The 15,980-nt window shown below is 40.5% G+C and overlaps 1 protein-coding gene across 1 annotated transcript in view; it reads left to right on the top strand.

The window, feature by feature from the left end:
* WDR64 (WD repeat domain 64) overlaps positions 1-15,980 on the top strand; it is a 137,690-nt gene that overhangs the window by 29,225 nt on the left and 92,485 nt on the right. The window contains exons 6-9 of the mRNA XM_050951595.1: positions 4,218-4,328; positions 7,210-7,424; positions 8,185-8,319; positions 13,219-13,298. Coding sequence (XP_050807552.1) covers positions 4,218-4,328; positions 7,210-7,424; positions 8,185-8,319; positions 13,219-13,298 — 541 coding nt within the window. The remainder of the gene's footprint in view (positions 1-4,217; positions 4,329-7,209; positions 7,425-8,184; positions 8,320-13,218; positions 13,299-15,980) is intronic.

The following is a 15,980-nucleotide window of genomic DNA, read 5'->3' as shown; positions in this document are numbered from 1 at the left end:
TTATATGCTTTGTAAAGAAAACCTCCACATTACATAAAAACACAAAAATCCACAGAAAATTTCCACACAACATCACCTCTCTTTTTTCTTAATAAACGGTCTAACTCTGAATGTTAAAGACAGCCATGTTTACATTCAGTCAGAAGTAAAAATGAAAACGTAGATCTAAGAGGATACTAACAATTCCTATTTCAACTCCACTGAATACAAATCACTCATAATTTATTATATTTCTCATTCTTACTCTACATAAGGTGCACACCCCAGCTGCTTGTGATTGTAAAACAAATACAAAATTGTATTATGAGCTACCTGACATCAGCAAGTGGAAAGGAGTCTGAAATTCATATGAATGCACTATAGAGTGGGAACCAGAGCTAAAAATATTTTTCTCTTGGGTACTGGAGTGAGTAATATCTGATAAAACTCAAACTTCATGCTCTGGAAAATTAACCTCCACACTTTGTGTCAGTCAAAATATCCATTTTTGAGCCAGTGGTATAGAGATTTGTACATGCTTTTTTATCTTTTTGTGTCACCAAAGATGTAATAGTTTTTCCATAAAAAGAGGAGGCAGGGAGAGAGTTTCAATTGTATATGAAAGATTTTCGCTACAGGAGGTGATGACTTCTGACTGCCAAAAAAATCTTACCATTCTAATTTAAGTGATTTAGGAGCACACATTCCATTAATTTTGGAGCTTGTGCACCTAAGTCACTTATGCTTTTGAAAATTCCACTGCAGAATTAATTATCTCCAACAAGGATGTGTAACTACATGGAGGAGAAAACATTTGTTTCCACCTCTTTTGTCTCTAGTATTATAAGATTTCTCCTTCCACAGGGCAGTGGAATGCGGTAATTTATCTTCTGAAACACCAGGTTTCTCCTCCCCTGGTTGAATTAGGAAGGTCCATCCCCTGACTGAGTTAGGAAAGTCCAATCACCTAGAGCTTGAATGTCCCAAGAGGATGTAAATGTAATTGTAAACTCTTTTGTTTGGGGAGGCTTACACAAGTGCTGGAAGCTCTCTAGAAAGGGGGCCCAGCAGTGGCTGGACCATAGTCCAGCCCCCTGAAGTCCCACCCTCACTCTCCCTCTTCCCACCCCCGCTTCGCCTCTTCCCTCAAGGCCCTGCCCCATCCACTGCCAGGGGTGGCTCCAGGCACCAGCACACCAAGCGCATGCCTGGGGCGGCAAGCCACAGGGGGTGCTCTGTCGCTTGCCGCGAGGGCGGCAGGCAGGCTGCCTTTGGCAGCATGCCTGTGGACGGTCTGCTGCTCCTGTGGCTTTGGCGGACCTCCTGCAGGCTGCCGCAAAATTCACGGGACTGGGAACCTCCCGCAGGCAAGCCTCCGAAAGCAATCTGCCTGCCGTGCTTTGGGCGGCAAAATATCTAGAGCCACCTCTGTCCACTGCTCGCTCCTTTCTGCCACTGGCGTGAAGAGGCCGAGCAGGAGTGGGACCTCAGGGCAGAGCACAGGCGGAGCGTGTGCAGCGTCACAGGGTCACTGGTGCTGGTGGCCCCCTACATTTCTAAGTAGCTTCTGGTGGCAGTGCTCCAAACGCTGTGGGCTGGCACACCTCCAAAGGGAGATGAGCCAGCATTTTACCCCTTGCAGGGCCACTGTTTTTGGGGGATGCTAAGCCTCCTCAACCCCCTTATACACACTGCCCATGGGTGTAAATGAACAGAATTTCTCACAGGAGAGAGAGAATTGACTAGAACTAATCCAGTAATACCTAGTTGGAGCTATTCAAATCATGAGCATTCTCCTGTCGACCTAGCTACCACCTCTCAGAGAGGTGGATTACCGACACCAACTGGAGAATCCCCTCCTGTATGCACGGATAGTGTCTTAACTTACGTGCAACAGCAACACAGGTGCATGTCTGCAGTGTTTTAGGTGTAGACAAGCCTGTAGTTATGAGAATGTTCTTTCTTTTACTTTTCCTAGGCATGCTAAAATGCAACTGTAAGCTAGTCAGCATTTTCACTAGCCAAGGAAGGGAAATAAAGCTTCAGGCATTAGTCTTTCAAGGTCCTTTCTTTGGGACTTTTTTTATTGCCTGCACAACAGTTGCAGTATGAAAAGAAATCAACTGAAAAATGCTGGTCAATAATTCCCAGAGACTTCCCTTACTCTAACCAGCCATGAGGGGAATTTTCTTCTTAGTTCTTCTTTGGTTCAGCTTTCCCTTCCTTTTATACTCTGCCTTGAGCAGGCATCTGACAGCCTGTTAACCCTTTACCTTGTCACAGCAGTCCAGGCTCGTACTATAGATATTGAATAACAAACCTAACCATAAAGTAGACCCTTTCCTTACTGATTAACATATTAGCAACCTAGGGCACTGGACGAAGATGCAGAAGATCTGAGTTCTATTCCCAGCTCTGTCACTGGTCTGCTGCGTGACCTTAGGCAAGTAACTTCTCTTCCTGCTGCCTCAGTTTCCTCATCAATAAAATGGGGATGATATCTCCTTGGTAAAGTGCTTTGATATCTGCTGATGAAAAGAGCTGTATATGAGTTGTTATTATTTATTACAAATGCCTAAAATGACCCCACATACACATACTATTCTCAGGTAACAAGACCTTCTGTGAAAATTATCAAACAATAATTAAAACCTGTGAAACACCAACATTTCCCAGCTACCTACAATAGAGTACATCATCAGTAATGCTCAGAAATGGGTATACACACACACACACACAGAGATAGCTGATATTTGGTAGGCAGGCTGAAGGAAAAATATTCCCCATCCCCAAAGTCTTAAGGTTGAATCAGAAGCCGCAGCTCTCACAGCACTCTTGGGCTGATCTTATGCATCTTCCTGGGTAGGGACAGTTTCCTCAACATAAGTCCCAGCAGTACCAGCAGCTGCCTATCAAACACTTCTAATGCAATTAACATTTTCTAAAGGTTGTCCCAAATCCATGTTATAGGTCAGGTTCTCAGCTAGCATAAATCAGCAGAGCTCCCTTTAAAGCCAGGGGGGACTATCCTGAATAACATCAGCCAAGAATCTGACCTGATGTTTTTCAAGTGCTGTTGTTTGCACTGGGACCTATACAATAGTAGTCTTGCTTGGCGTGTTGATGGAGATGGAAAGATATACTGTATATCCATCTAGCTACTGGATTCACATATAAGGAGGCTTCTGTGTATTTATATATATTTAATGCAAGAGGTGAAACATCTTTTATACACTAAAAGCCATGCTAGTACAACAGAAATTTATGGTACTTTGAGCTAAAAGTAGCTCCTCTTCTTGGGCCAAACTGACACTTCCTTTGGGAATCTCATTTGCTTAAACAGGTGGGATGGGTCTCTCCTAATGCACTAACAGGAATTTAGAAGAACTCAGCAGACTAATATTTCTGCTCTGTAGCAGTGAAAGTTGTTCATTTCTGTCACTCATCTGAGGTCTTGCCTGTAGATAGAATGGGATGATTTAACCCTGAAAATATGTGAATTTGGGGCATGTAGAGGTCAAAGTTGCATAGTAGGTTGAAGGATTAGTGACCTATCCTTTTACCTCCAGAAACCTAAGTTCAAATCCTACATGTAGTCTGAGGTGGGCATCTCCCACACGAGCCTGTGGGACAGCTCTGGAAGTGTTCAATTAAAACTGCTTTAGCTCAGTTTTCAAAGTAACCCTTTGCCCTTGTAATGTGGCCCCCTTGTGTGGCCTCACATGCCCATAGATCACTCTCACTGGCACCCTCTGTGCTATTATGCAAGGAGTCCCTGCACATCTAGGATCCACAACACTTAAGGTGTGCACACCCCCATCTTTCCTCTCCTACTGCAAAATAGAATTGCACTGCTTCCACCACCAGTGGGACCTCTGCAGTGCCAGAAGGTGAGGCTGGCTTTGCCCCCAGATAAAAACAAATGTGATTGTATTAACTTAGTCCTTAGTGGTCACTGGCTCTCATCACCAAACCATGGCAAAATCTACAATTTCTAGCCCAGAACTGTAACAATAGGTCAAACAGAAGTGCATTGGCAAAACTACATTACACAGTGTCTACTGACACTGTCTCTGGTTTCATCAAATTTATAAGTTGTATATTCGTCCTTTCATGAAATCAAATGTACAAGAAACTTAAAATAAAAGATCTATATCCTATGATTATTTGTATTATCCTAGCACCTAGGAGACCTACTCATGAACTAAATTTTTCAACCATCCCTTTTCTTTCATCAGGATAGTTCCTGGGTTACTGGATGTGATTATCTTACTCAGATCAAACGGGTTGTTGCTGTAACTGAAAGGACTGTTGTCGTCTGGGATTATAAATCACAAGGCAGCTGCCAGGTATTGTTTTGGATCATGCAAATGTTAAAGAAAACCTAACACACTAAAGAATCCTCTGTGTTCACATCATATAGCCCTGTTCCAACTGTCCGGTATGGTGAATTCTATTGAGTGACAATGAGTTCCTACAGAAGAATTAGCAAATAAATGAATAAAATGGCCTTCCCTCTGCAACAAGTGAAATGTTTGAGGCTTCAGGACTAGTGTACATGTCTTCAAAAGAAGTTTAATTCAGCCTTCTTCTGGAGTAGCTTAATAGTGTGATGGATCTATTAAGCAGGGGACTACAACTTCTATCAGTCTCCCCACTACCCATCCTCTTCCTCATGGTCTGTAGTCAGTCTGTATCTGATACAGAATCCTGACCTGCTAGTTGCAGCCCTGAAACCTGCTATGTACAAGAAGTACATGACATGGTTTCAGCAGTGTGATTAGTGCTAGGGGACAACAAGAAACAGAAGGAAAACAGCAACAAAGGTTGCAAAAAAAAGGAAGGAACAACAAAGATTGCAGACAGAAGGAATAGCAACAAAAGTTGCAAACAGAAAGAAAAAGCAATAAAGGCTGCAGGATCTCATGAACATGCCACTCTTCAATGCCCCCAGAAAACTCCAACTGTGACAAACCTTCACAATGGACACAAAGAAAGCAGTATTTTGCAAGATTTTGAATTGCTACAAAGCTCCATAGGAAACTGGGAGTTTCAGGTATTTTCTTTAATTTATGCTATGGGGAAGCAGGAAGAGTATTTCTTTAAATCCTTTGACTTTATTGAAGACCATCACAAAGATGATTATGAAAGAGTTCTGGATATGTTTGATGGACACTTTATGCCTCAGAGAAATGTGGTTTATGAAAGAGCATGTTTTCACCAGAGAATCCAAGAACCAGGGAGCTGTGTTGAATGTCTTATAAATGTTCAGTATCCATTGGCTGACAACTGTGATCTTGGATTTGCACAACATGAAAATATCAGAAACAGGCTGGTTATTGGGCAAAAAGATAAAAATCTTTAACAGCAGCTACCATTAAAAACAGACCAAACCCTGTCCACAGTTGTACAGATGGTAAAGCAGTCTGAACTGGTCAAACAGAAGAACAAAAGGCAGGAGCAACTTGAAAAACCAGAAACTCCCAGCCTAAGAGGGTAAAATTCCAGTCAGACTCCAAAGCCTGTCAGTCTGCTTGCACAAGATGTGGAAAAATTCATAACTCAACAAATGTATGTTTCACTGGAGGTGCAAGGTATAATAAATGGACAAAATATGGTCATTTTGCAGTTTGCTTCATCAGAGCAGTCAGGGAGTTGACTCATATAACAGACAAGTAAGAGCCATTGTTTATGGATCTATCACATGTGATGACACAAAGCCTGACTGGAGAGTGAAACTGAATATTCATGGAAAGCTTATAGACTTTAAAATTGACTCAGAAGCAAACATCACAGTCATCTCAGAAGGGATTTACAGTCATCTTCAACCTCTCCTAGAGCTGAAGTCACCTGACACAGCTCTGACTAGTTCTGGAGGTATTCTGAACTGCATGGGCCAGTTCATCACAGAAACAACCTACAAAGACAAAAACTTTGCATTCAGAGTGTATGTTATCAAAGGATCACACACTAACAGCTTTCATTATTGTTTATGAAAACTACAACTCCATTTGTGTCCCTTTCCAGTTTTCCCATGTGTCTTTGGAAAAATCTATAGCTGTAATGAACAATATTTTGATATATGGGTCTTTGATGGAAGAACACAACAGAGCCCTCAATTCAGTTCTAACCTAATCAGTCAGTTCAGACTGAAGCTAAATAAGGAAAAGTGTGTTTTCTGCCTACCCCAAATCAAGTTTTTAGGACAGAGAATAAACAAAGATGGAATGAGTCCTAGCTCTGAGAAAGTAAAAGAAGTTTGAGAATTGAATGCACCAACTAATGTATTAGAACTCAGATACTTAGTTGGTGTTAGTCCTGCTTTGAGCAGGGGATTGGACTAGATGACCTCCTGAGGTCTCCTCCAACCCTAATATTCTATGATTCTATGATGCAAATTACCTTGGTCAATATCTACAAGACCTTTCTATAGTGACAAAACCATGGAATGAACTATTAAAGTCCTACACATCTTGAGTGTAGGTGTCAAATCAAGAAATTGCCTTCAAAAAGGTAAAAGAAATTATCTCAAAAGTATCAGTTCTTAAATACTATGATGTGAACAAACCCACAATGTCAGTGTGGATGCAAGCAGTTATGTCCTAAGTGTTGTATTGTTTTAACAACATAACTCTGAATGGAAGCCAGCTGCATTTTGCTGTCTCACACGCACAGAAGGTAGGCATGGCAAGTACATTTTCTATTGAATACAAAAGGAAGTGAGGCGATAAAGTCAATGAACAATAGAATCCAGATGATTCAAAATCCCACTATAGAATCTGCCCCAAGTCTAACAAGCTGCCAGCATATCTCCCACTTCTGTTGGTCCCTGCCACTTGACTTCTAATACTGTACCAGTCCACATTTTTCCTCACAAAGAAACACGTTTTTAAACAAACAAGATCCTAATTCACAATATATTGGCACACCATTTAGCATGATGAATTCTCCTGTTATATTTATTGTTAATATTTCCTAATCCAAACACAACAAAATATCTTTAATACTCAGGGTGAAATCTAAGCTCCGGTGAAGTCCATAGCAAAACTCCCATTGATTTACCAGCTGCATGAGTATCTGGTATCACAAAAGAGCTGGAATGGCAAGATTTTGAAAACCCTGAGACAAGAATTAGACATTGATATAAATGGATGAGCATCATAGAGACTATGCTCAGTTGCTTTAGGGCTCATGTGCAATATCAAATAAACTCTTTACTGTATTTCACAGGATAATTGCTTTATCATCAAACCAATGGAACATTGTCTGCTCTGTGTTTGTACGGTGAATTTAGGAGATCAGCTAGCTAAGGATGACATCCTAATGGGAGATGATGGGGGTCATGTCAACCTTTTTACAGTGACCAGCGATGACTTTGGACTAAAGCAATCCAAAGCCAAAAAGAAATCACAATTGCAGATCCTGGATTCCAGGAAATTCAAGAAGTAAGTTGTTTGTAGTAAAATACTACCACTTTAGCAGTTTTCATCAAATAATTAAACTCTGGTTCTCTATGATCTGTGCTTCTAAAAGTGCTTAAAAATGGACCTTGCCTAACATAAGAATGAAAATAGCTTTTAAAAGAGTGAGCCTGATTTTCTAGCTGTTGTGTGACGGCAACCCCATTGTTTTCAATGGGAGATCTGCACACAGAGCTGCTACAGAGTAAGAACCAATGGGCCCAGTTCACCACTGCTTTAGTCCAGTTTTACTCTGGTGTAACTCTATTGTCCTCTATTAGATGGAATCAGAACTGCTTAGTTGTGTGCCACAGGCCCTACTCTGTCTCTATATTAAAGAAATGCGTCATTATGTCCAGTATTAGATGCCTATGGCTTTGGAGCTGGTGGATCTAAGGCAGTGGTGGGCAACCTGCAGCCCATCAGGGTAATCCGCTGGTGGGCCCTACAGCCCGCGCCGCTTCTCGCAGCTCCCATTGACTGGGAATGGCGAACTGCAGCCACTGGGAACTGCGGGCAGCCATGCCAATGTAAACAATGTCTCATAGCCGGCCAGCAGATTTCCCTGACGGGCCATGTGCGCCCATGGGCTACAGGTTGCCCACCACTGATCTAAGGTATCTCACCTCTCTTTCTGTAAATTGCAAGTGTTAATTGTGTGCACTTTTAATGTCAACCTGGAAGTCCTCATTATTATCACACACACACATATATTATACAATAACCACCTACTTTTTCTCCCCAGTATTAAACGAAAACTCCATGATGACTGGGTTGTGAAGGTTAAGTTTATCTCTGCCCTGAATTGTTTTGGATCCTGCTCCTTAGACAGTGTTCATTCGTTCGTTTTGGATGACTTAAAGAGACTAGAGGACAACCTGTAAGTAGAGCCATGAATGTCATAGTGGAACACAAACTCTTCATTGAAAGAGCCATATAGGAGATTAGTACATTTCAGAATTCTATAATTACAGTAGCTATGTCTTTTGTAAAAGATGGCTAATTAAAACTAAGACATAATTGGAATTAGTCATGCAAAGCTCTACAGAATGAGCCCTCATAAAAGTATATTGGTTTTTGCTCATTAACTTTTAAATGCCAAGGACTGTCCATGTTATTTTCTTTCACATAACCTTTAAAAATAAATTTTGTTTTCAAGGTCTGTCTCTGCTTTGGGTTTTCATCAGGAGGCAAATTTACCAAGCAAACAAAACAACTGGATGATTTTACCTGAAATGCTGTAATAACTTATTCTGAAAAATAATACACATTGCTTTTCTACTTTTCTACATAAATTCAAATATATTGCACATGAATTCATTTGCTCATGATGAAAATGCATATATGAATATATGAAAAATAGATAAGGAATTAAATATTTTTGGTGGTGGTATTTAACATGTAGTTGAACTTATTAAAGAACGTCACTAATGATGCAATAAAAGCCATGGTTAAATTGGCTCGGCTATGTAGATTTATACCAGACTGTGATTTTGGGGAAAGTAAGTTATGACAAAATTAAGAAATGAAATAATATGGACATACTAAATTTGACATGAGTAGAAACTATAAATAATGCTTTTCATTCAAGAATCTATAAACATTAGATCCACTCACAGCCTCTTTGTCAGGTAGAATTTTAAGGGCAGAAGCAACAATTATGATCCTATAGTTTCATCCATTGCATAACACAGGCCATATATTCCCAGTAATTCCTGCATCAAGCCCATAACTTCTGGTTTTATGGGTATTCGGTGTATTTTTTTAGATGAGAGAAAGTAAAATGGTCAAATTGAGCAAGATCACTCACTGGGTCACTAGCAGAGCCTGGAAATGCTATTTGAAGGTGTTCAGAGGTTTAGAAAGTTGAAAACACCCCAAGAAAGATGAGGAGGGGAGAGAGAGAAAGTGTCAAAAATATAGTCAGAGGTGCATGCACCACCACTGTATACTGTGTTATATATCATTTAAATGCAAAGGTTCCTTTAGGGTTTTTCTGCATTAATCATTTATTGTATATGTGTCTCCAGTTGTTGGAAGAAGTACATTTCCCAAAGGAGCTTCAGACAAAAGCTGGATGAAATTATATTTAGACATTTGCAGAATACACAAATGTTAAAATGAAATTTGTAACCCTAAAAATAGAAATATATTAAATGACCATTCTGTATAAGTAATTGTGTCTCAAACATTTAATTACATGATGCAAACAAAATGACTATCCCAATTAACTACGGAACCACTGTTTGGTTCGGGAAGAAAGCTTGGTGATCAGTGTAGTTTTAGTTATCTTAATCCTTATGGAACTGTGCAGTTTCTAGGTGGCTAATGCCTGGAAAGGGATTGTCTTCTTTCTTTACAAAGAGGCTAAGAAGGGGAATGTGTGGCAGGAATCAGAGCAGGTGCCTGGTTGCAAGGATGTGGGATAGGTCTGGACTCATATCTGGAGTGAATGTCACCCGCCTTCCTGTTGCAGGCCATCCTCATTCCTGTAGGAGAAGGTTAGAATCACTCCTTGAAGAATCAAGTAAGGATTATATAAAAAGAACTCTCCATTTTAAGAATTAAAAAAGAAATAGATGGCAAAATCCTAAAATAAACCACTTGGAGCTCACATAAGGAGTTGTTTGCTATTTTACTTCATAACCATGCATTCAGATTCTTTTAATCCTGTAGTGAGTTCCACACACTCACATGGGATCTGACTGCTCAGAGTTTACTGAAGCATTAGGGATTTAGAGTTTATGTCTGCTCATGTGTTCTCAGTGACACTACCTAAACTGTATTGAAAAAAGACTCTTTTGGCTGTTTGGCGTAACCATTTTTGTAGGAAGTTGCCTCACCCAAAGAATTAAATTCTTCCTTTCTATTACCAAAAATCAAACCAGTCACACAAAATATTTCTCCCAAAACCTCTCATGCTGCACACAGAACTTATCTTTTAATACAAAAATTCCCTACATTCTTTACTTTAGACAATCACAAGAGCAGTGTCTAAAACAATATGGATACCCAGTTACTAAACTATATTTCCCAGAAGGCCCAAGGTCTTAAGTTCAAAACTCACACTTCCCTTCTAGGTATAAAAGCCTCCCTTCTTTCTTTGTCTTCTTGGAGTCCAGGACTCCTTGTTAGGAGGGAGTAAGGTAAGCAGCCATTGTCCAACATCAGGGGATCTTACTGTTGATGTCTAAGGCTACATCTACACTACAGGATAAATTCGAATGAGCTTAAACCGATTTTATAAAACAGATATTATAAAGTCGATTGTGCGCGTCCACACTAGGCACATTAATTCGGTGGTGTGTGTCCATGGTCCGAGGCTAGCGTCGATTTCTGGATCGGTGCACTGTGGGTAGCTACTGTAAAATAATGAGGCCAATAACGTCGATTTGCGTCCACACTAACCGTAATCCGATATAGTAATATCGATTTTAGCGTTACTCCTCTCGTTTTGTAGGAGTACAGAAATCGATTTAAAGAGCCCTTTAAATCGATATAAAGAGCAGTGTAGTGTGGACGGGTGCAGCGTTAAATTGATTTAAAGCTGTTAAAATCGGTTTAACAGCGTAGTGTAGACCAGGCCTAAGCAAACTGATAATTTACAAACAGCTGGTATTAAGGCAGGGGTCGGCAGCCTTTGGCATGTGGCTTACCAAGGTAAGCACCCTGGTGAGACGGGCCGGTTTGTTTACCTGCCGTGTCCACGGGGTTTGGCTGATCGTGGCTCCTATTGGCTATGGTTCACCGTCCCAGGCAAATGGGGGTGGCGGGAGGTGGCGGCCAGCACATCCCTTGGCCTGTGCTGCTTCCCGCATTATACATATTCTGTCTGGGTTGCATAACAAAATTAATTTTATAGTCACCCTCATATCTATTCCTGCCCAGAAAGTACAAACTATTTCTTTTGAATTCAAAAGTTATCTTAAAGGGTCAGAATCTTTAAACATATCTTTTTAAAATTTACCCCTGGTCCAAGTTAATGTTTTCATGGTCCATGGTTATTTTGAGCCACTCCAAAATGAATGGAAAAGTCTGCTAGCCGGAATACAAAGGAAAAATAGACATTCACACACATCAATATGGCCCTACCAAATTCACAGTTCATTTTGGTCAATTTCATGGTCATAGGATTTAAAAAATCATAAATTTCATTATTTCAGCTATTTAAATCTCAAACTTCATGGTTTTGTAATTGTAGGAGTCCTGACTCAAAAAGGAGTTGTGGGGCAGAGGGGTCACAAGGTTATCATAGGGGAGTTCGCAGTATTGCTACCCTTATTTCTGTGCTGCTGCTGGCAGCAGAGCTGCCTTCAGAGCTGGGCAGCTGGAAAGCAGTGAATGCTGGCCAGGAGCCCCGCTCTGAAGGCACAGCCACTGCCAGCAGCAGTGCAGAAGTTGTGGTATGATATTGTCACCCTTACTTCTGTGCTGCTGCCTGCAGAGCTGGCCCACTCTCTGGCTGCCCAGAAGTAAGCAGCTTCACTTCTGTGCTGATGATGGGAGGCGCTGCCGTCAGAGCTGGATGCCTGGTCAACAGCTGCTGCTCTTCAGCTGCCTACATCTGAAGGCAGTGCAGAATACCATGACCTCCCTAAAATAATCTTGTGACCCCCGGCAACTCCCTTTTGAGTCCAATTTGAAAAAGACTGGTCTCCCCCATGAAATCTGGATTGTATAGGGGAAAACCACACAAAAGACCAGATTTCATGGGGGGAGAATGGGGGAAGACTAAATTTCATGGTCCATGATGCGTTTTTCATGGCCATGAATTTGGTAGGGCCCTACACATTGACCTATGTACACTCTGGGCATACTGGCAATAACAAGTATTTCCTGTCATGCATTTCCACACCTTAAATAGGTATTTGTTGGATTCAGGTTTTTAAGAAAACATTCAGATGGTAGCAATCTGCATGGAAATTGGAGGGAGGAGTTTGGAGGAGACACAGTGAAGTCAGTCTGTGTGTACATGGCTGGAATACTAACTAAAGTTGCATTACCTCTAAAAAGTTCTCATAATAAAGAGCTAGTTTAGTTTTGGAATCTTTGCATGTTATTACCAAGCATGTAATACAAGTAACATAATCCTTGTATCAAAGCAGCACAAGAGAGGCTGTACTTGATTTATATAAAATTGAGGCTGTCACTGCCATCCTAGTTTCTAATATAGAAAGAGCCACTAATTGTAGAATTCAGTACTCCATCTTGAATTTGACTGGAATATTCTTGGATCAAGATGAAGCATTGTTTCCTGGGACCTGTGGTCTCCAATGGTTTTACAAGTATATAAAGAATTAGTCTGACCTTGGCTGCAATTTAGGGTGCTATTGCAGGGGAATGGGGTACCTTTGCTATAGGCTTATATTGCTTCAGCTGTTCAAGATAAGAAACCATGCTATTTAAACTGAAAAGCTAACCTGGTCCAGTTTTATTGCTAATGCTAGTTACTGAATTTAAACAACTGTATGAATCAATTTCCTTTTAATAAGGTACTGTCTATGTTATATATAGAAATACTTTAGTATTGTGAAAATAACCAGTTAAACATGGTAGAATACTATCTGTCTGTTTTGTCCAAGAGTGTCCAGCACAGACAGTCTCTCCTTCCAGTCCATACTGATTTTTGTGCCATCAGTTCAAATTGTGTTTCTGGATAAAATAGTCCTTGCCAACCCCCACACATTATGAAGTCTTCAGAAAAACAGACTGGAATTGCTATAGATTCTACTTTGACCAAAATTTCCCACCTGATCAAAAGACTTGTTAATCATTACAGACCTGTCAGGGAGTTTTCTGTCCCAAGAGGAGTTAATGCCTTCACATACTGTGGAAAAGCAAATATCATTGTTACTGGGGGTAAGTAAAATGTTTGTATTATATATGAAGACCTAGTAATGTTTGTCAGTGTTTTCTGCCAAATAGATTCATTGATTGTATTTTTTCACTAAATAAACTCCAGTAATCATAATTTAAAAGGTTGGTAATTATAATAAGTATTTAAATTGTAAACTCCTGCAGACAAGGACTTTGTTATATGTGTGTACAGTGCCTAGTGCAATGTGGCCATCGTCCCTGATTGGCAAAGTGGTGAGTGCTCAGTCTGGATTTGATTCACACATTGCTTCCTATGTCTTTAATAAAAGAGGAGAGACCAGGTTTGGGAATACATAAAATGACCCCGCCACCTCTCCTAACTGCAACACTTATTTCCTTACCTTCTCCCACCCACAGTCCCTTATGAGTTATGACCTCAGGATTGCATCTTCACCCTTCCACAGTGACTCCTCTCCTGCTGACTTGAGAAATGCTCCCTGACCTGTTCTTAACAGTTCCCCGTTACCACCCTTTCTGACCCAAGAACCATTGGCATCAATCAGTGGTGTGACTCCACCCATTTCTTACTAATCTCCATGTTCCTTAAAGAAGGCTGCAGGACTGTAAAAGCAGCAAAGAATCCTGTGGCACCTTATAGACTAACAGACGTTTTGGAGCATGAGCTTTCGTGGGTGAATACCCACTTCCTCAGATGCACCCACGAAAGCTCATGCTCCAAAACGTCTGTTAGTCTATAAGGTGCCACAGGATACTTTGCTGCTTTTACAGATCCAGACTAACACGGCTACCCTCTGATACTTGCTGCAGGACTGATGCACTGTCCAGTCCATTTCTTCCCCAGTGCTCAACCATATTTTACAATGCTGTTTCACTGCCTAGAACTACTTCTCCCACTGTGCTCTGTCTGCCACTCCTCCCTCCAGACCCCATCTGCTTCATCCCACTGTGGCTCCCTATCTCTCTCCTATCTGGCTTTCTCAGTTTTAAGGTTAAGCTCCATAGGGTGTGCCTATATGATGAAAAAGGTGTTTTTTTCAATCAGTTTAGCTTAATCAAGTTAGTTAAACACAATTGGAAACATCTCTGCAACACCTGTGTAGACACAGTTTGACACCTTTACAATCATGTTAGCTGGTTGTTTTCTAGCATTAATACTCAAGCCTATGTAGTGTTAAAGGGAATTTGCAACTGTGTTAAGATAACTTCAGTGGAGGGGGGGGGGGGAAATATCCTTCCTTTCATGTGGACAGGGCCTAAGGTCTGGTCTACACTTCAAGAGTTGTACTGGTATAACTATTTTGGTTAGCAGTGTGACTTTTTTTTGTTAATTATCAAAATACTTGTATTGGTGAAAGTCCTAGTGTGGACACAGTTAGACAGGTACAAAGATGACTTAAACCAGTATAGTTATTTCCCTTCTCATAGGTGAATAGCTCTTTCTACTAATATAACTGGATCCACACTAGAGGGGACTGTATCCCTTTAACTGTATTGGTTTGTTAAAGCAGTACAGTGTTCTAGTGTAGACAAGGCCTAGGTGCTTGCAGGATCAGAGCCTACATACTTTTCACATTTACAGATACTATTTGATTAATTATGCTGATAGTTGATCAGAAATTGTATTTAATGATGTGTCTTATTCAATTGTTATGGTTTAGTTGGATTTTTGTTACAATATTGTGAGTTATAACTGATCATTTTAAACTGGTAATTGCTTTATTTATATGAGATGAATAATGGATATCATCTGATGTTACAGATTGCACGATGGTTGGCTTTTGTCCAAGTTCTGAAACTTTGGTATCAATGAGGCTCTTCCTCCTCAAAGGAAGGGACACTTTTTAGGTTCTAATGAAGACTCTGGGTGGAAACATTAGCTACAGTTGACTGATTAAATAGTTACTGTTTCATTCAAAAAGAGTGAAGGGGAATGGGAATCTAGGTTGAACAAGTGGAACTTTATTAAACTCTGCAAACTGCTCTGGCCATGTGGCATAACTGCTTCAGGCTAACTTCCCTATTCCTATTGATGTCCTGTCAATAACTGTCCCTCTCAGGAACACTGGCACCCTCCCTCCCCTTCCAATGATCATGGTACAGTTAAATAATACAAATATTTTATCATTTTGATTTTGCATCTTCATTTCCTAGATAGAAGAGCTTATTTTTGTATAAAAAGGTACAGAAAACATGGAAGGCACAACAAAAGGATTATTCTTTTTATGTGTCCCCCAAAGACTCTAGAATCATGGCTTTAGAGAAATATAAAACTTCTGTTTTTTAAATTTAGTTTGTGTAACTTTCCAGTGCTATATGCCCTTGGATCTACACAGACTGGCTTCCAGATGGACATAGTACCATAGCAACTTCCTTCCCCAGCTAGCTCTTTGACATCCAAATCTTGAACAATGCAGAATTAAAATACTGTACCTAACTTATTACATTGAGTTAAATGTCTGACCCTTCAGCCTTTGAGGGATCCTTCTTCAAATAAGTGTATCAAGATACAGGTATGTGCCTCATGCTAGTGGGACACACCTACCACTTAAAAAGTTTAACCCTAGAATTCACAGCTCTTTAGGACAGTACAGTGAGCACAATAGGCATAACGTGTGCTAGGATTGCCATACAGTATGACTGGCATTGTATCTTACGGCTAGTCTACACTAGAAGCATTACATTGGCACAGCTGTAGCAATGCAA

The sequence above is a fragment of the Gopherus flavomarginatus genome, chromosome 4 (assembly GCF_025201925.1).
Source record: "Gopherus flavomarginatus isolate rGopFla2 chromosome 4, rGopFla2.mat.asm, whole genome shotgun sequence".
NCBI lineage: Eukaryota > Metazoa > Chordata > Testudines > Testudinidae > Gopherus > Gopherus flavomarginatus.
The sequence above is the reverse complement of the archived record's forward strand: the minus strand, read 5'-3'. Positions and strand labels throughout refer to the sequence as shown.